Here is a 22591-nt window from a genome sequence, read left to right as displayed (position 1 = left end):
ATGGGAACTTGTGGTAGTAAAAGGGTGAGAAGGCACGATTAATATCTCCAATTTGCTGCTTTGAGAAAGAAGAAAGTGTGGGCTGTTTCGGCCCTGTAGCTTTCTCCCCTAAGTCGCTGACATATCCTGACATATATGACTAAAGTTTCTGCTCATGAAAACTGTTCCAAATTGGCCACTTATGAAGTTCCAGGCCAGTTAAGATGCAGTTGCCTATGCGCTAGGTTTTTGAGCCTGTGATTTTCTTCATTTAACCTGCTTTTTATGCTAAGCCAAATGTTTTTCTCACTCAAACTGCTGTTCGCAACACCTCGCGAAAAGCGATTAGGGTGGAACCTGTGAGGTTACACTCCTCATTTATCCCATGAATTGTCAATGCATTAATCATCAGCTCATGACTTCAATATGCAATGTTTGTGCATGATATATCTTCAAGACAGCTTAATGACTTCAATCCACCTCCATCCCTTTGAACACGATACTATGAGTCATGCATCGAAAACAAGCCACCCGGCTTGGTTTAGAGGAGGTGTAACTCATTTTACTCGGTTGCTTTTTATTGAAGTAGCAAATTTATTCAGGTCTACTGAGCAGCATACTTAAATACCTGTAGCCTGGGCAAGTGCCTTAAACTGCAGGTTCTATAGTACAGCCCAGGCTGATCTCCACAACTTTAAAAGCCAGATACACTGCTGAAACAGAAGATTAACACCACAAGCTGAGGCCCAAAGACAAGCTTTAGTCTTGCTGGCTTCCTCAAACAGAATTTTTAAAACATGTGCAATGCGCCATAGGGATTTTCCCTAGTAGCCAGTTGCCTTTTTTCCCTCTGCAGTCTGCTTTTATTCTACAGATTCATTAATCTGTAGTCAATATGAGAAGATGAGAGTTAAATAATGAGTGTTTTATATCTTCTTCTTGTTTACAGACCATGTGTTGATAAGATCCAGTCAGATTCGGTCTTTTGAAATCCAACATGAGCCTCTTGAACTCTTGTAGGACTCTTGTAGGACATGTTACAACATGTTACAACGTTTTGATAAAGCTCTAATTGTTTTTTTCTTTTGGAAATATGTTTACGATTCATATTGAAAATTGATCATAGAAATCGCAATTGTTTATTTTTTTTATATCGCACAGCCCTAGTACAAAATGACCCTCTATCCACACTACGGCGTCAACATCCAATCACTTCAATTAATGGATGCGATCCAAGAGGAAAGCAACCCCAATCATCCATTAGCGTGTAGTTCTCAGTACTGGGTAATGGATGAACGAAGTGCCCCTCTTTCTTGCGATTCTCTTGTCTCTAAACTTTCACTTCTTCAACTGATGTGGATTCCTCACTTGGATTCCCTCTGAACAGACCTGTAAAAGAGGCTGTAAATAGATTAGCCTGTCAGACATTCTTAAGGACAGATCTATGAGTCCTAATGGCACTGATGTCAGAGTGCATGCTGGGAGACTGAGAGGAACAATGCCTTTCAAGGCTATATTTATTACTCTGGAGCTGTAGTTGTAATGGCATATTAAAAGTATCAAAAGTGCTGCTAAAGTGCTAGGCTGACAGGATTGAGCTTTGCAAAAAAGGTTTCGCTTAATCAGTATTTTTCTCTTGTTTTCCCATTAAAACAATCTAAACAGCCTTAACAAAAGATTAGAAATAGTTCTGTTCTAATCCACTGTGCTGTAAACTGCTGGCATAAACTTAATTCAAAATACATTCTTTGAAAACAAGCCATAAACCAAGATGCATTTACTTGAAACATAAAACCGTATAGGATATTTAGAAATGCTTATACTTTACAATAACAAATTCACAAACACACACACACACACATGCTTATTAAACTATTTTTTGTAGTGTTTAATTTTATGTTTGCACTTGGTAATAAAAGGCTTGTTTTCATTCATGGATTGGTAGCGCTTAAATTTTTTGCTCTTTGCAAGCTGAGGTGTCAACAATGGAATATATATTTGCTATTATTAGTGCTGAGCAGTCTAGTAGAATTTATTTCTCATTTTGAAGTGTTCATTGCTGCTTCTCACGTATGGGATTTGACCTTTCCAGCTCCCAGAGTCCCTCGAGCTGTGTGGGTAGTCAGAGATTTTGTGCCCCAACAAATGGAAATATGGCCAGTGGAATATTAATTCAAAACGCTCGAGGGTGGGTGAGCTGCTTGAAAGACTGCTCCAGGTCTTGCCTGACAAAGGCAAGATTAAGCAAGTGCTGAGAACATATGTCCAGCTTATGCTTTGCAGGTTTGTTTTGTTCAGGCAAGTCTTTGGTTTTGCGAGAACAGGGTGTTTGGATGTTTCTTGACATTAAAGTCAAGCACTTTGAGGTCAACATGAGATCCAGATTAATTTACTTTAATACACGTTCCTGTTATTGTTATGATTCAATGGTGCAGGTTTTTCAACTTCATCTCTAGACATTTTCCTTCAATCAATTGGCCAACGTTTAAACCGCGTGTGTCAGATGTGCTGATGGCCTTTTCTTCATATGTTCAGTTGATGATGGATGAGATTTGGAAGAAGCTTCTTGGCAGCTGTCAGCGGTTGTAAAGTTACTGACAGTTTCTATATTTCCAGCTTTGGTTTCTGCAGAATGTGCCCAGTAGAGCAGGCCAGGGGTCCTAAAGATTGAAATAGCGAAAACATATATATATATATATATATATATATATATATATATAATTATTATTATTATTATTTTTTCATGTTTTTAATGTTAGTGCTAGAGGTATTTTCAGTTTGGAATTAATTAAAGACAGACACTTGCATGATTCTTAACACTTTTAAAATTGAAATTTGTAATATAGTCAAATTAAATGTATTACTTTAAAGAGCATTTTAAATCATTGATTTAATATTTTGCCATAATTTAATTAAGTACACTTATTTTGATGTGTTGACAAGCTTGAATAGAAATTACATTGAAGTATATTTTAGTTTACCATAAATTATTATTTTAAGCAAATTTCGAGAACAGTAGAAGTAATTATGAAATTACATGGAAAGATGTCTTTAAGTCCTATATAAGTGGGTAGGAAAGCACAAGCTCAGCTGACTGTTTGATCTTAAATGCACAGCTTTGTGCTGTAAAATGAAAAATGCACCACATAGTCAAGGAAAGCAGAACTTAGCCTCTAAAACTTTTGCATCACAGTTCCGGTTATGGATATGGTTTCCAAAATCCCCACAATACTCCTTTTGTTGTGTGGTTGTGTGATTTTGTCATCTGCATTTTTGGCATGAGGGGCTTTTTAATTATACGTCCTGTGTGAGCAGGCAGTTTCTTTCACTCTGGAAGAGAAACACCTATCATCTATAGCATTAAATATTGAAAGAGGAGGCGAAAGATGGAGAGGGAACGCAATGTAAACAAAGTAAATAAATCACCAAGCTCCTGGGGGAGCAAACGTGTGAGGTGGCTTCAGAAGGGGGATCCTTCTCAACTTAAAAGCCATGTTTCTACTCAACTTCAAAGCTGTGTTTTGTCCCATTGAATGCAGTGTTTAGTCTATGCCTGTTTGTTTTATTGTGCTGAAGACAAGAGTGGCAAAACGCAAAATAAAACATTAAGCAGATCAATCCAGTTAAACACAAACGCAGTCAGTCATGCTTTTGAAAAGCACTGAGCCATGTCCAAAAGCTCAAACTAGATGTCTGAAAACAAGCATGGACATTTTTTTTGTACAAATTTCAAAGAGCGTGCCAAATTATACAAAATTGGGTAATTTAAACGGGATGGGGCGGAGCTTGAATTGTGGGGAAACAATGATTCATATTGAGATCTGTAGCATGAAATTGAAGGTGCATATAGGCTGTGTAACAATTTGATTTAAGAACAGGATATGTTGTAATCTTATATCATTAAAAGTAAAATACATAATTAATGGAGCTTGCTAAGACATTCCTGCTGATACTTAAGGTTGTTCATATTAGACTGAAGTAACTTTCAGTGTGTACCTAAAATAATTAATTACAAGATAGCATTGTTAAATGTTATTGTATACTTGGCTAGTACAAATAAATTATACAAACAATTTTTTTTTTTTCATTCCGCTGCACTATTTTTTTTTCTTCTGTTTTTTGTTTTGTTGTTGTTGTTGTTTTTTGTACATTCACTTTATTATTATTATTATTATTATTATTATTATTATTATTATTATTATTATTATTATTCTCACAAAAACAAATTTTCTCATCCTAATTTGGGGAAGTTGGCACAAAATAGAAATGGAAGTTGTAGGCACTGGGGAAAACATGACTCTTTTAATTTTAATAATTAAATTATTATTAAATTATTTTAAATTAAAAATTATTTAATTTTTTATTCTGTTTATTTATTTGTTTGTTTGTTTGTTTTAATTCACATGTTAGAATTTACATTTGCATCCTGTTGTCACCCACACAAGCAATCAAACAAACAAATAAATAACAAAAAGCAAAGCAAGAAAATAATGTTTTACTTCATGATTTCATGTCTCACATGAAAAATTCAGAACTGCTTTATGGATGTTTGATAAAAAAAAAAAAAAAAAAAAAAAAACCATCATAGTGGAACATCACTCTTCATGAAATATAAAAAAATATATTGATTATTAACATTTATGCATAAAGAAACCAGTCCTTACAGACAAGATTTTCCTAATTTAACATTGTTAATTTTTTTGAAAAATGAAAAAGTAAATGATCAGGTTTGCATAAACTATTTTTTATGATCATCCAATAGAACCAATGCTGAGATTATGACGTATGGTTAAGACTGATTTACAGCAGCAGCCGGCCGACCTTGGAGATGGTGTCTGAGTCACAGGTCCTGAGGAGGGAGCAAAAAAAAGAGAAAAAACTGGAGAGCTTCCAGTTGCTCAGTGTCGGGAAAATAGCATGAAAGGGGACGGATGCAGAGGTGAATGTCAGATGCTGCTGTGTGCCAGAATCTTCTGAGAATGTTGCCCTAAATACGAGTTGGTGGAGAGATCACTGCAGAAAATGTTCTAATCTGTATTTTTGTCTTGTTTCCCAGTAAAATATCAAAACATCTTTAAATCACTAAATTTGCTAAAAAGTAATAGACACATTTTTCTTTTTATTTTCTTTTTTTTTTCATTTTATATAATAATAAATTAAAGTGATGTCATTATATTTAACAACCTTTTGCCAGTGGGGTATGTAAGAATAATTTATACACTATAGTTTTTCCTAAATAGGCTCAATATTTTATGTAATTACAATGTACATTACTGGATTACAGTGTAATGTAACTGAGTTAAAATGCTCGTTAACTGTGGAAAAAACACTTTTGCATGACCTTGCAAGGTTTTTTATATGCATTCTTTATATATATATATTTTTTTATGTTTGTTATTCTCACCGCCTTTCCAATTTTCTTGGTTTGTTAGACTATTATAATGTTTCTTATAGGTTCTTTTGAGAACCAAAAATGATTATTTTCTTAAAAAATAAAGGTTCCAAAAAAAAAAAAAAAAACATTTAAGATTCCCCAAAGACCCTTTCTGTGATCAGATTGAAGTTTGAAGAACATTTTAGTAATATAAAGACCCCTCTTCCACTATAAAGGAACTTTTGTGCAAGGGAAACATTCCATGGATGTTGAAGGTTGTTTATGTAACCATAGATTCCAATAATGAACCGTTATTTTTAAAAGCATCTTTATTTTTAGAGTATTAAGTTCAAAATAGCTGAACTTTTGAAAATGCAAGTAAGAATTATGTGTGTACATTCCTTGTGAACAAATTCTGCATTTTATTACCAGCCAGATATAATTCACTGTCAGCCAGGAGCAATATGAAAATTTTATTAAATCCATATTTCATTATTAATAATTTTGTCCATTTCATATTGCTTAAAGTGACACCATTTGGGAGGAGTGGATGGAAGCCTCTATTTTTGCTCATTTTTATTAGACTGTAAGTTAAAATTACTTTTGCCAAAATTGGCACCAATGGTCTCTCTGCTTAGTCTTACAATGCTCTTGGAAATGCAGTCAGGCCTGTAAGCTGTCAGAGATCAATTTAAAAAAATGACAAATAGCAACAACAACAACAACAACAACAAAAAAGGTTCAAAATGATGAGAACCTTCAAAACAAAATGCCCATTTGAGGTTGTGAGGGACATGTTGGGATTGATTAGTAGTTACAATCTTTCCACGACTGAGCCAGAGGGGTTCAGAAACCAACCACATTCTGATTGAAGCTGTGCACAGTGGGTGAATGACACAAATCACTGCCTACGTCAGTTCATCCAGTCTTCAGACTGGCAACCCAAAGCATTGTCCAACCCCTTCCCAATCATTTAGAGCTTAAATAACAATATCGAAAGGACACGAACTGCGTAACCTGACGTGACAGAATAATAACTAGACCACAGTCTGCTTTCATCTTCGATGCCAATAAAGAACCTATTTTTTTTTTTAAGATTCCACAAAAGGTTCTTTATAGTGTAAAAAAGGTCCTTTAGAATATTAAAATGTCCTTCACAAACAAAAAAAATAATAAATCAAATTAAAAAAAAATAAAAACTGTTCACTGAAAGGTTCTTTGGGTAACCAAAAATGGTTCTATGGCATCACTATGAAAATGTCTCAGGTTACTTAGGTAACCATGGTTCCCTGAGTAGAGACACTGCATCCTCTAGGGGTCGCTATGGGGAATGCCTTGATCTGACCTGAACTCCTGGGTTTGTATGGGCTAGTGCTGGAAATTATGATTCTTTCAAGAGATTCGTTCATTTTCAGTTCGTTCACCAAAATGATTCATTCTGAATCGTTCACTGATTCGTTCAGTGATCATTTCTTCGTATTACACAAAATATGTCAGCAGGTGGCAAAAAAGAGTTTATTATATGTTATGTCTTAAATCAACGAACGTACTTATTACAAAAACTGATCTGACTTTATTAAAATGTGTGCATAAATGCATTCAATATATAAAGTCTAATTAAGTTGTTCAGATGAACAAAGCACAAGGTTTTCTTGCATAATTATTCTTGCCTAAATATATATATTCACATTCATAAATCGGGGATTAAATGTGGAGTTCTGTATGCTAAATATCAAAACAAGCATATGTTATCAGTGCCTATATAACTGCTAAATGGCAGACTAACCCAGTTTACCCTCATTTATTTAGTTCACGAACGAGATAAGCTATGTACCAGTTCATTTCATTCACGAACGACATGTATCCGTTCTTTCAACTCATTCACGAACGACATGTGTGCCAGTTCAGTCATTTCATTCACGAACGAGATGTACTAAATCATTCAACTCATTCACGAACGACATGTGTACCAGTTCAGTAATTTCATTCACGAACGATAAGATCTCTAGATCTTGTACAGACTCAGACTGAAGGGCGTATTCATTCTCTAAACCACATGCTCAGTCACATCTCATACTCGAGTGGCTCGAGTAACTCTTTGACAGGATGAAACAGTTCAGTTACCCGGTTCACCGAGCTGCGCATGCGCTACTAATAGCGCCGCGCTGCCTTGGAGGGAGGAACTTCAGTGAACGAGAAATATGAGTCAGTGGATTACGTGAACGAGAACGATTCGTTCACCTAAAAGATTCGTTCACGACACATCACTAGTATGGGCTCAGACCTGAACCTTCATGGAATCAATGATTTGCCTCCCTGAACCTTCTCCTATCTCAACCACTGTATCGACAGAGGTATCGAACAGTTTGAAAGATGAAAGATTTTTATCCTAAAAATCTTACATCTTAAGAAAATATTCCTCCCCCATTAAGAGATAGCAGGGCAGCTTCTTTTCAAACTGCTGCCGCGAATGCATCGCTATTCCCCCAAGAGGGGAACGCACTCATGCAAACGCTGTCTACAAACTTGGGTAAATGTTGAAATACTCACATCTCCCTCAGTAGTCCCGCGAATGCATCACAATGAGCACAGCAGAGCGCACCCATTTTCTTTGAGAGCTGAACGCGCTTGCTCTTCATTACACACACCCACAGAAAGCGAGCCATGTGGACTGCAGGTATCAGGGCAAAACCTCTGGCGAGAAACATGCACTCTTAAATGTTGTACGCTTTAAGCAAAGAAGTCAATGAAGTTGAATAAGACGATAACGTGTTCTCCCAGCACCTGTTTATACTATAGTCGCACCGTTAGTGACATAATGGGCCTTCGCCGGCCAATGTGTTGTTGGTGTTTTTCAATGTATGCTTCAGACATTCCCCATAGCGACCCCTAGAGGACACAGTTCGAAGTTCCCTTGAAAGGAACCTTTATTGTTAAATGTTCTTAAACCATCCATGCTGATAAAGAACCTTTATTTAAAAAAGTGTAGCAAGACACTGAATCATTGAAAGACTGAAAGCTTTAGAAACCATAGAGGACAATCGAAAGAGGTTGTGACATTTAACGACACTGAGAACCGCCAATAAAAACAGCTTCATTCATGCCCGAGGAGAATGTTAGTGTGTCCTAAAATGACTAAGAAACCTTCTTTGCGAGACAAAAACAATTTGAAGAAGACACGTGATATAAACATGCTTTTGCTGAAGGATTGCAGCAGCAGCAAAGTGAGCCTCGTTGATTCGGTGACATAAAATTTGCTCACGGATGGGATACAGGGAGATTTTACAACTGTCACCGGAGGATTTTCAGGGATGCAGGTAAAATATTAATGTCTGTTTCCCTCACAAGCTGCTGAACAACTACTGTGGCTTCCAGAGGGATGCATTATCAGAGAGCCAAATCCAAAATACTGATTAGAATAGGTTCACATTGATTTAATTTTATATGACTTTCAATTGTTAATCTTCAAAACCACTTATTATGTGATATTTTTTTAAATATACCATCAACTTATTATCAAGAACATGTGCCAGGATTACGTTTGACTTCCTTAATATGATAGAATATAATAGGCACCGGTAATTGACATTTTCCCAAAAGTGAGATTATTTTTCCATAGACTTAAGATGAAAGACAGTTAGAATGCAATTCGACATAATGGTTTCTTGTAGTGACATGCCTGTCATTCAAATGACTGAGTTTTTGAGACTTTGACGAACTTGATTCCTAGAGGCAAAATTAGCTCATGTTTTGTCAAACAAATACGCATTTTTGTTACAGTTCATATTTTTTTTTTCTGAATATGTTGAATTGCTTTGATATTACTGGGTGTTTGTCACATTTATCATAGTGCATGTAGAAAATTTCATGGATGCATGGAAGTCCGAATGGTGTATAAAGCTTCTCCACCATAAAGACATCAATCTGTTTGTCAACTACATAAAAACTAAATCAAATTTTTTAACTCATTAACTCATTTCACTATGTCCAGTTTCATTGTTGAGTCTTCTCCATCATGTATCTTTTAATAATATAATGGTTAAAAATACATAAGCCTATAATAAAATATCAATATAAAATTATAAAAAAGTATATTGTCTTTCTAAATCAATCCCAAATATAAGATTGTTGTTTAGGCCTTATATACCACATAATATTAGAATAGGTAGCCCTAGTTTAAAAATACAAATGATGATTAATTCTACAGGTTGTTATATCTTTATTCCCCAAACTTAGCATATCATTCCTCTATACCTACATGGAGGTACTGAATCGGTTCACTATAATTACAAAAAATGATGATGTAAGTTCAGTTTACTTAAGCAGTACTTCGCAGGTTGCATATTTGGTTGTTACCTCCTTATTACCCAAACATTGTTCCCTTATACCTACACATACCTTCTTTATAGTTACAATATAATTACAGTAAACACACACCATAAATTCAGTATACTTATGTTGTTCATTGCAGGTTGTAATCTAAATCATTAACTAATTTTATTTGACAGAAATACGATCTACATTTTTGTACATACATTAAGACTATTCTGCATTTCTATTAAATAAGACTATGCACCTTGATGCAAGATGCCTGAACGAAGTTAGATTGGCCTGAGGATCATGTCTGGCATTGTTCCGGGGTGTGTAAATATAGATAGTTTGCAAAGTCCACAGACTATGTCGTAACAAATTGCCTTTGTTGAGGCACAGTTTGCTCGCATCTGTTTTCTAGGTCAGCATGGTGAATGGAAAGTCTAGACCATGTATTACTGAACAAAGCAAGAGCGTCAGAAAGTTTTGAGAGAAGAGCCGAAGAGGATAATTTGTGCTGGTCGTAATGAAGATACCAGATCTGCAACCTCTTAAGACAGAAGACAAAAGCATGATGAAAGATCTCAGTTTATCTGCCGGCAGCCTCGCAATGATTCGCCTTTGTTACATATTCAACAGAGATTAATTGCTGGCCCATGAAAACAACTTTAACCTAAAGCCACAAATCAGCATAACACGCTACGCGAGGCCATCTTAGAGAGTGAGATGTCTTACTACGCCGTCCTACCAATATAAACAAATGAGAAACAGTAGAGCAGTTTTATTGGATTTGCGCCGACTCATGCCTTGGATATTGAGTTTCTCATAAGGCCGTATGATGGAGAGCATTGAGCGGCACATAGAATTGCCCTGCCAATTTTTTAATTACAACCTTGAAGTTGCGAGTTCGCTACTGCAGCTGGATCACTCAAGCTTGCCAGAGTTTAGGCCACATCTCAAGGCTGACCTTGTAAGTTCTGGCAGTCCGTATGTGATTTTTAGATTTAGCAGGTCTGGGATGAAGTCGTATTTCAGCCCATTCCTCTGGCCAGGGAATAGACAAGAATTAACTTTTAAATAATTACCTAGATCAATATTTTGTCATTTATAACACTGATAGATTTTAGCCGTTCATCCTTGGAGTGCCATCAGCAGGGTAGAGAGCCAAGATGGGCAGTAACTAGAGTTCTTTATGAGACCGGTGTCTAATATCCTCAAAGCCCACACACTCCTTTAGACGGAACTTCATGTTTTTATTGATGGATCACGGATCACAGATAATTTGGTCTTTATACGAATTTTTGTAAGAGTTTAACCGTATTAAAGTAAACAAAACTTATTTAAAATGTAAATATTGTGGGGCTTTTTTAATTATTATTAAGTGTATTTATTTGATTAATTTGTAGCAAAATACTGCTAAATTGTGTAGAATTTGATTGGATGCAGATCCTTTAACATAATCAATAATTTAAAAAATATATATTTTACTGATATTAATTTGCAAGATTGTATGATTGGTTGCTTATTTATTTGCATTTAGTATTGTTTTCTCCCCGTACAGAAACTCCACTTGTTGTTTAGTTTTCTTTGTTTTGTAGTCTCATGTCCATGCAATTTTACAAGTTACCATGATTTTAAATGTCAGCTGGTAAGCATTGTTTAAGTGTTTCAGACTGGAAACCGGACATAGCTGAGATTAATCGAGCGAAAGGCTCACCATAACACAGCCATGAACAGCCTGAAATAAGAGAAATGTCAGTGCAGACCAGACCACAGCGATACGATCAGTGGGAAATGGGCTTTTTTGAGGGATTAGAGTGAGATCAATGCGTGTAAGTGAAATCCAGTCGCTCGCTCGCCAGCTTCATTCATGAAGTAGATTAGCTCTCATTTTTGGGGCTTAATCTCCTCAATTTGTTACTATCACACAGATATGCTTATTAACTTTTTCAGTCATCCATCTCACAAAATAGTGTTTATATGCTGGATTATGTTCCTCAAAGATTCATTACACAAATACATGCTCTTGGATCCCATGGAAAAAGAAGATTAAATGGAATGTTCACTCGAAAATAATTACAACTATTGTCATTTACTCTTCCTCATCTTGTCTTAAACCCGTATGGCTTCTTTGACTTTGGGATTATTTAATTTAATCAAATTTAATAAATAAGTAAATAAAAAGTAAATAAATAAATAGTTTCTGCTGAAAATGAACTCAATTCAAATGGAATTCAATTATTTTGATAAGATATTAAGCATTAATATTTCCTAAAAATGTGTCATATTTTATTTATTTTTTTTGAGGGAGGGGTGGGGGTTACATAGATATATATCAGGACTTTGTTTCCTGAAACCTTAACGCTACGTCATTCGTAAATTATAGCTTAAGTTATAGCTTTGCGTTAATACGTGTTTCCTGAAATGTTCTTAGTATACATTGTGTAAGTCACTTGTTCGTAAAGTTAGTTAGCTATACCTTATCGGTCACCGCCATTTTTCAAGTACGACATGTTCTTGGAACAACATTATTATTAAAAATATAGACTTAATCCAATCCCTAGCTCTAAACCTAACCCTACCCATAATTTATTCCTAAAATCAGTGGGAAATGATAGTTGATTAACAAGGGTGTAGAAGCACCAACCCTGATTTTAAGCCTAAGTTATATCTCAATTCTGATTGGTTGATTGGAATGTTGTTCCAGGATCAACAAGGATGTTGATCCAGGAACATGTTGTACTTGGTGAAATCACACTCTCCATAGCTTATTGCTGTTCACAGCTCACTCCGCTAGTGGCCACCACTCCGCAAAAAGCTCTTCACATTTCAGTCGATACGATTGTAAATATAACCAAATAAATATTTTACAATTCTAAAGTTTTAATACACCCAGTGTTCAATTAGTGTTCTATTAATTTACTTTTTTTTTCTTTTTAATGCAAAGAATAAAACTGTCATTATACTGATGGTTGTCAGTTTTTACATTATAATATACAAAGGCACATCGGCTGGTAAACCAATAGGCAGCAGATACTTAGGAGTCTGTTTAAAGGGAATGAATGTGAAAAGGGGTGTAACGATGAGTCAGAGACGTTCAGATCCATGTGCAGTACTTTATTAACAGAGTGGTCAAACAGGCAATGATCAGATAACAGGGTCAGGTATGCAGGGGACATCCAAAATCAGAAACAGTACCAGCCAAAGGTCGGGGCATGTGGCAGAGAGTCAAAGTCAGTATACACAATCCAAAGTCAAACACGAAAAGACCAAACACTAGGAAAACCCTTGGAAATGCCCGATGTGAGTGTGGATGAGTGCTACTTTTATAGTGTCACTGATAGGAAACAGGTGTGGTTCAATAATGAGTTCCTAGGCAGGGGTTTATGGGAAATGAAGTCCAGGGTGTACTGTGTCGTGTGAAAGTCTGTGTGGTGAATAAACGGATGTGCATTGACCAGATCATGACAGGGAGTTTGGACAGCAAATAGTTATCCTAAATCAAAGATGGCTGCATCCGCATATCCAGCTAGTGTATGTGCATAACATGTTTCGTAACTGTCTCAGAATATCTACCTTGTCAAAAGATAAAATAAAATGTAAATAAAATAAAATAAAAATTCAGCTGCTGGATGCTTTCTATTTTATGCTGTGGGGAGGTTTCTGGAGGTGGTTGGAGATGGATATGGGCTGAATAAGACCTCGGTGTGGTGGTGCATTCACTCAGTCACAAACATCTTGCACAGTCACGCTACTGATTATACCGTCTATATGCCTTTCGCCAGGCGCAAAGTGATGGAGGACATCAAGACTTCCTTGACCAACCCTTCATGATATATATGAACATGATAATATAAATTACCCTTTCAAAATCATGCGAAGCCAATTAATGTAGCTGGTTAAGGTAGAATACTTTTGGCTGTGAGATTGCAGGTTCGAACACTTGCAAAATTATACATAAATATTGTACATATATAAATACACAGACACACGTGTGTGTGTGTGTGTGTGTGTGTGTGTGTGTGTGTGTGTGTGTGTGCGTGTGTGTGTGCGTGTGTGTGTGTGTGTGTGTGTGTGTGTGTGTGTGTGTGCGTGTGTGTGTGTGTATGTGTTTGATATCCTAGGTTGTTTGATATCCTAGGTGCTTCTTTATAATGAACTTCACTTTCTCAATACTTGACCGGCTCTATAACGCAGTGAAAGAGCTCCTGTAGAGAACAATCGTTTCTTGAGCCATTGATATCGACCTATTCAGCACCACTGCAATGGACAGCACCTGCTAACATCGCACACATGAAGGTTTACCTTAAGCGACATCCTTAGGTATAGTTCGGGGAACACACCTAGGAAAGGTATACGCCTAGTTAAGGTTTATTTTTAGAGTCTTCATAGCACGCCAAGAGACAACGCTATCAGGAAATGCAGCCCTGGTTAGTGAGTTCATGCTTAAAGGGGGGGTGAAATGCTATTTCATGCATACTGAGTTTTTTACACTGTTAAAGAGTTGGGTTCCCATGCTAAACATGGACAAAGTTTCAAAAATTAAGTTGTACGTTTGAAGGAGTATTTCTGTTCCAAAAATACTCCTTCTGGTTTGTCACAAGTTTCAGAAAGTTTTTTTTGAGTATGGCTCTGTGTGACGTTAGATGGAGCGGAATTTCCTTATATGGGTCCTGAGGGCACGTCTGCCGGAAGAGCGCGCGCTCCCGTATAGCAGAGCAGAGAGAGCACAACAGACTTCATTGATCAGAGCGAGAGCGTCGCGAAATGTCACAAAAGGAGTGTGTTTTTGGTTGCCAGGGCAAGACAACCCTGCACAGATTACCAAAAAAAAAAAAAAACAGCATTAAGGGACCAGTGGATGGAGTTTATTTTTACAGAGCATCAATGGAGTTGTGCAAGTGTTTTTGTTTGTTCCCTGCATTTTGAAGATGCTTGTTTTACAAACAAGGCCCAGTTTGACGACGGATTTGCGTATCGTTTATTTCTTAAGGATGTTGCAATCCCAACGAAAAAGGGTCACGATTGTGTGTTGGAACCGCAGGCGGTGAGTAAAACTGCTTCAAATATCTCTGCCTCCTTGTTAGTGCGTCCGCCTCCCATCGGAGACCCGGGTTCGAGCCCCGCTCGGAGCGAGTCGTTGCTGCTGCTGCTCTCGTTCAGTTTCAGCCTCGGGATCCGATTCTGGATCATAAATAAACGGCTGAATCTGACTGTTAGCCATGGTTTGTTTTGGATGATGTTTTTTTCCTCACTGTAATGTCACAGCTTCCAAACGCTCTCAACGCAAAAGCCTATTCGCGCTCGTGATTCTTTAGCTCCGCCCACACGTCACGCCTCCAGTCGGTCGTGTTTTTCTTGGAAAAATCAGTACAGACTATCTTTCTCTTATGAATATAATAAAACTAAAGACTTTTAAACTTAAAATTAATATAATAATATGACTTATATGACTTAAAATAATATATATATATATATACTGTATATATATATATATATATATATATATATATATATATATATATATATATATATATATATATATATATATATACATAATTTTTTTTTTTTATGGAAAACAATTATTCTTTCTTGTGATTATTTAATTTTTAATAATTTTCTTACATCTTTGTCAGATATGTTGTTGTTTTAAGCAAAAATTTGCTTAATTTTGATATGTCTTGTTCTCTGAAAAACAAAATGCCAGTGGTTTAATAAAACTAATCTTTTTTATCCTTTTTAATTAAAGATACTTTTCTGATCATGTTTTCTGATAATTCCTAATTAAAGATTTATCATACCCCTTTGTTTGTTTATGCGATTTTAAGTCTTGTTTTCTGTAAAATGTATCAAAATCATAAAAACATGCCAATGTGGTCTGAAAAATAAACGTGAAAAAAAATTACATATATATTTTTCTGAAAAATGCGAGTCATTTGGCTAAAGTAAATTATTATTATTATTATTATTATTATTAATTAATTTATTTATTTATTACTGGAAACAAAAGAAAAGTCCCAAGCACTATACGCACTGCTTGCGCTGCACATCATCTCAGCGGTGAATCCACCTGCTTCCGAGCGTCTGATTGCGTCGTCGTTTGGCTGTTTGATTTAAACAGTGCTCTCCACAATCATGTAGCATAAATTACCCCCTAATGACAAGAAGTGTCTCGAATCTCAAACATGTATTTCTCTGAGTGTCTCTGATGGCTGTTGAAGCTCCGTGATGAAAAGACGAGGCATCAACAATCTCCAAAGAGCCAATTACCAGAGGCTGCTCATCAAAACACCGTTCTCCACACCCTCTCTGAGAGACGACATGCGTGATTTAGGCTTTAGCATGCTAGTATGGAACAAATCAGGAAATATGTTGATGTTAACTGATTTGTCTTACATTTATGCTCAGGAAGAACAGAAAACAGTGCGTTATTAATTCATGTATGTTAATTTTAAGTTTAGTTTATGTTTTTGTAGTTATTACATTTGTCATATAGAAATATTTCTATGTACTTTTTTTTTTTTTTACTTCTCTTTTAGTTGTTTTAGTACTTGTTTTAATACTTAGTTGCTTTCTTGAATTATTTCAGTTAGTCAAGGCGAGATTATTCTTTTCTAAAAGTGGATGAAAGTGGGTGTTCTTTGAGAAAGTCATTTCATCTTGAGGTTTGTCCTGGATTACGCTGGTCATTTGAAATGGGATCCAGGTCAAGTCACTGCAGTCTGTTAGAGCCGGGCTTCAGAAGCGACGACTGACATCCGATTGAGAAATGTCAGAGTCCTGCTATTAAACCTGGCTTTACTATATCGGATCTGTTCACTTTGATCTCTTTGAGCTTGTTCTGTCAGCAGCACTTTAATTTAAGGTGAGCTCTGAACTGAGAGCAAGCAGAGGTTTACCTGAAAAAAAAAAAGACTATTATAACCCAATGAGGCTATATTGGTTTATTCAGCAACATTAGACAGTTAGCCATTGTAGATGTTGCATGTTTTAAATTAACTGAACATTGGACAGTGATTATTATAATTATTATTTCTTAAGCTTGTTTTTAGTCATGACTTGAAATGCTTAACATTTAACTCCGACAAAACACTTTTTTTTTTTTACTTTTTTTGTTTACACAACAACAGAATACAATATGCATGTGTTAAATACATGTAATAATTAGTAATAATAATTTTAACCAACTGTTATTATTATTATTATTATTATTATTATTATTATAAGTAATATATTATATTAATATCATATTATAATAATAACATTAAATACATTTTTGTTTGGTTTTAATATATTTTTATTTTTTTCATTTAAGTTATTTTAGTACTTCAGCTTTCACTTATTTTAGTTTACATTATTATTATTATTATTATTATTATTATTATTATTATTATTATTATTATTATTAAATACATTTTATTAATAATAGTACTACTATTAATAGCATTTGATCATTCATTATATTTATTATTTTCAATATTATTATGATTATTATTATTGTTACTTAAATTGTATTACTACTACTACTACTACTACTACTATTAATAACATTTAATCATTTATGATATGCATTTATTATTATTATTATTATTATTATTATTATTATTATTATTATTATTATAAGTAATATATTATATTAATATTATCATATTATAATAACATTAATTAAATACATTTTTGTTTGGTTTTCATTTATTATTTTTTTCATTTCCGATATTTTAGTACTTCAGCTTTAACTTATTTTAGTTTACATTATTATTATTATTATTATTATTATTATTATTATTATTATTATTATTATTATTATTATTATTATTATTATTATTAAATTGATTTTATTAATACTAGTGCTACTATTAATAGCATTTGATCATTCATTACGTTTATTATTTTCAATATTATTATGATTATTATTATTGTTACTAAAATTGTACTACTACTACTACTACTACTACTACTATTAATAACATTTAATCATTTATGATATGCATTTATTATTATTATTATTATTATTATTATTATTATTATTATTATTATTATTATTATTATTATTATTATTTTAGTACTTCAGGTTACACTTATTTATTTCAGTTAGCTGCCAAAGAAACATTTTGCATTTAACATTTTCATCAAATATTTATTATTTATGTTAGCTTTATTTCAGTTACTGAAAATGATGATGATGATGATGATGATGATGATGACGATGTATTCTTAATAAATTAATATACTACTACTACTACTACTACTACTGGTATAATAATAATAATAATAATAATAATAATAATAATAATAATAATAATAATAATAATAATAATAATAATAAACTTTAAGCCATTGAAGAGGCTTTTTAAAGGCTTGGAATTTACTACAATTTAAGGGTTTCCCTTGGCATGACTTTAATATATATATATATATATATATATATATATATATATATATATATATATATATATATATATATATATATTAGTTATTACTACTGTAGCTTACACACATTTTACCATGTTTAAAACATTACACAGTATTCTACAGTAGTTTTTCCTCTCCAGCATCAGCACATGCAATGTTACTGATCAAATGTAGAGCTTGAATGCACTGTGCAGTAAATCACTTTAAATTCAAGCATCTTCCACACGTACAGTACATACATGTAAGACATTTGAATTCAGGGTTCGATAGAGTTTGTGTGTAGTAACCGGAATGTGAGTTTGAAACTCCCCAAAGGGAAATTTTAGAACTACAATTAGTGACAAGTATTCGGCAAAGGTTGAAAAAAGGATACACACTTTAAAATATCTTGACTCAGAAGAATGACAGCATCGGCTGGATTACATTTCCCAGATTTCACAGCATGCTCTCTGGGGAAAATACAGTCTGTATCCGCTTTAGTGATTCATGGAGCATACATTGGAAGCATGCACTGTGTATTTTCCGAGGCATGTTGGGATTGAAACTCATGGCTAAGAGGGATTTAATTATAAATGGTGTCTGAAGGGCCTGTCCATGTCAGTTTACCACGACTCCTGCCACTTGGTGACATGCTTCTGGAAGATCCTAATGGGTCAGTTAACATTAGTTGACAGATCAATTAAATCAGATTAACTCAACTCGAAAGGCCGGAAAGGTTCTGATTCTGGACTTCCTCTCAATGTGTAGTGGTTTAATCTAATGGCACAGTACAGCAGGAACCAGTAGTTGGCATTTGTTGTAATCTAACTGATTGTAGTACAATATTACTCATTTCAATCCAATTAAATTGTGTTTTTGGGATTAAATGTGTTATTCATGGAGAACTGCTGAATTTGTAAAATGATTCATGATTTCATGATTCACACGAACCGATTTGCAAAAAAAAGATAAAAAAAAAATTATATTTTATGATAAAGATATCTTGTTTTACTTAAGTTGTACAATTTTAGTCTTAAGTAATGTAATGAGGTATAAAAGGCAGGGAAATGTTAAATAAAGCTTTGATTGTAAAGAATCACATCACAAGACCGTTAAAGTCTGATTCATGAACAAACAACTCTTATTAGCTGCTGCTTTGAATCAATCAGTCCTTCAAAGAGATTCATATCAGTTAGTTTGAATCACACACAAGGCATTTCTCAATGTCAAGGATACTTCCTTGGCAGGACTGGTCCTTCCAAGTCACTTCCTTCAGAGGCTAGGTGAGACTCCTCTTTAGCATTCGGAGAACACGTAAATGGAATAGGCTAGCAAGTGCATGTAATTGCGTCATTACGTCAGTGAAAAGGTCCATTTGAATAATGCTGTGAATGGTATCATTAAATTACTTTGGACAACTTAACTAGTTATTTATAAAAGAAATGCCGATGACGCAACCAAGTTAACGTGTTAAATGACAGGTCCGGTTCAGTTAACCATTTGTATTTGTATAATTTACAATATCAATACGGTAGTAATTTGTACTGGCATTTAAACGTTAAACTTTACTTATATTTACTACAGTTATAACAAATGTTTGGTAACGTAAATAAAAACCGTTAACGCTCCGATTTCGCTACCGTTCGACATTTTTGAATTTTTGAACAAGATAGCAAAGCTGCGCGCATAGGATTGTGGGTGATTTGAGAGCGCGAAGAGCGTGAAGGATACACATATGCATCCTTTCCTGTGTATGGGATATTCTTGGAACGAAGGACTCAGTCCTTGGTTGAAATTCCGAGGATCCTCGACATTGGAACAGTCCTTTGACGGATGTCGATGACGTAGCATCCTCGAAATACTGGCTTCCGGGGATCCTTCCTTGACATTGAGAAACACCAACAGAATCTGTCCTTATTCTATTTCATGATTCACATCAAATGATTTGCAAAACAAAGAAAAGTAACCTTGTTTTACGACATATAAGTAAGAATTAATGTAATGAGTTAAAAAGCAGGGGGAAAAAATTATAAATACAGAAAATAATCATTTCGCAAAATAAAAAAAAAATCTGATTCATGAAAAAATGACTCATGTGGGAATCTACTTTTAATCAGTTCAGTTAAAAAACAACAACAACATATCTATCTATCCATCCATCCATCCATCACTGTCTGAAAAGAAACGTACTGTGTGGCCAGCGAAGTCTGATTCATGAACAAATGACTCATATGAATCAGTTTGAATCAATCCAAAGAATCAGCAACTGAATCTGTCTTTTTCACAATTCTTTTTTATGAAAGCCCTCAGGGGTGCAAGGGTGATTTCTGTGAGTAAACCAGTATATTGGAAACAGCATTAGCATGTGAGCATTTGTTCTTTTGACATTTGAATCATCGCAATAAACCGCCACTGTTCTGACCTTCATTCTGCTGCATGGGATTCATCGATCTCAGAATGGCAGAACAGTATGAGCTTCCCCAGTGAATATTCCTGATAATGGGACAAATTCCCATGGCTAAGTCCACTATGCAGTGAGCAGGGACACAAGAGCACGGTTGTGATATTGCAACGAGACAAACGGGGAGGGATGCCAAGTTTAGAGCCACTCTTTCCTGAAGAGCCAGCGTATTGAAGTGACTGCCTCGGGTTTACATCATCAGCCTGTCCTTTTTTATCACATTTTCAATCTTCTGATGCCACGCTCATAAAAGCTCCTCTCCAGGGCTGTGGGTAGAGACTCAGGTATCGACACTGACCGTCTAATAAATCACCAGAGAGATTTGGAGTCGTCATCAACCTGCAAACTATAAAAAGAGGAAGCTGTATTTCACTTTCGCTTACATCTTTACCAAACAGCGCTGAATTCTGTTGTTCCTAAGCACGTTTGTCACATAGAATCTTGAATGGGAGAAGGTTTTGGAAATGGGTTGGTAGAAGAGAATGGCATATTTCATTTCTATCTCAAAACTTGCAGCTGATGGATTTTGACTAATCCTAACACTCTTCCCTTGAAAATGCAGTTCAGGTCTTCCCTATTTGATATTCATTACACATGTGCAGGAAAGAAATTCTTCAAGCTCAGGGGTTGTGAATAGACATCAAACCAATTTATAAATCTAAAATTCATTGTGGCATTCTGGAAAGGACGGTTTTAGAAATTAGCAATAGAGAATGTTCTGTGTAGTAGGTTATTTTTAAGTTGTTATTTGGGTTATAGTTGTTATATAGGTTATTTTTATGTAAAAAAAATAATAATAAATAAATCTAAGCCATTAGAACATGTTTTGTATAGGATGTCTTTAGTTTGTAACAAACAAACCAGCATGAATAAATAAATAAATAAAATAAGGGAAAGTTCGTTTTGAAAGGAAGAATGGTTGGACAAACAAACAAACAAACAAACAAAAAAAACAGCATAAATAAATAAATAAATAAATAAGGGATAGTTCGTTTTGAAAAGGAAGAATGGTTGGACAAACAAACAAACAAAAAAAACAGCATAAATAAATAAGGGAAATTTCGTTTTGAAAAGAAGAATGGTTGGACAAACAAACAAACAAAAAAAAACAGCATAAATAAATAAATAAATAAATAAATAAATAAATAAATAAATAAATAAATAAATAAGGGAAAGTTCGTTTTGAAAGGAAGAATGGTTGGAAAAACAAACAAACAAAAAAAACAGCATAAATAAATAAATAAATAAGGGAAAGTTCGTTTTGAAAGGAAGAATGGTTTTTACAAACAAACAAAAAAATCAACATAAATAAATAAATAAAATAATAAATAAATAAAATAAGGGAAATATTGTTTTGAAAAGAAGAATGGATGGACAAACAAATAAACAAACAAACACCTCACCAAAATGTTCTGTGAGGGTTTATGATGACAAAAATAACCCCCCAAAATATATCCAAACGTTCTTTGGAGGTTGTCTTGAGTTGGTCCCAGAAAACTCCCAACAACATTCTAGAAAAGTTATTTGTTGGATTCAAAAAGTGAATGTTTCCCAGAAGGTTACTATTTCCAAACACATCCAAACAAGAACTTTATGCTAACGTTAGGTGGAAAGTTCTTCACTCACGGGTCTCTTTCTGCTCCTTCTGTAGGTGGAATCTGCATCGCTCAGTCCCTGAAGATCCCTCACGACCACAAGCAGGCTGATTTTGACAAGATCATCCGACAGCTGCTGGACACCCCTCGGGCCCGGGCCGTCATTATTTTCGCTTACGACGAGGACATTCGGTAAGCTGTTGACAGCATTGCCAGGAGAGGAAGAGGAAGTGGAAATTACAAGATAGAGCTACAATAAACGTAATTCTCAGGCAATGAATTGCTCCCTTTTGAGCTTTAAAAATAACAACAGTTCTAACAGTCCTCGATGACAACAAGTCAATACTCTTATTGGCCTGAAAGCTATTACTTAGATAAAACTCAAGGGTGCACTTGAGGGGGTTATATCTTGTTTGCTGGACAAGCTCAGCCACTCGAGGTATTGATTAATGACATCAACATGTCATCGTTCAAACAAAC

At 34.7% G+C, this 22591-nt stretch overlaps 1 protein-coding gene across 3 annotated transcripts in view; it reads left to right on the top strand.

The window, feature by feature from the left end:
* The window catches only part of LOC127943174 (metabotropic glutamate receptor 7-like), a 181409-nt gene that overhangs the window by 65082 nt on the left and 93736 nt on the right, over nucleotides 1-22591 (top strand). For all 3 annotated transcript variants that reach the window (XM_052539391.1, XM_052539393.1, XM_052539392.1), the window contains exon 3: nucleotides 22168-22303. In XM_052539391.1, the coding sequence (XP_052395351.1) occupies nucleotides 22168-22303 (136 nt within the window). The remainder of the gene's footprint in view (nucleotides 1-22167; nucleotides 22304-22591) is intronic.

Source organism: Carassius gibelio, chromosome A22 (assembly GCF_023724105.1).
Source record: "Carassius gibelio isolate Cgi1373 ecotype wild population from Czech Republic chromosome A22, carGib1.2-hapl.c, whole genome shotgun sequence".
NCBI classification, from domain to species: Eukaryota; Metazoa; Chordata; class Actinopteri; order Cypriniformes; family Cyprinidae; genus Carassius; species Carassius gibelio.
The sequence above is the reverse complement of the archived record's forward strand: the minus strand, read 5'-3'. Positions and strand labels throughout refer to the sequence as shown.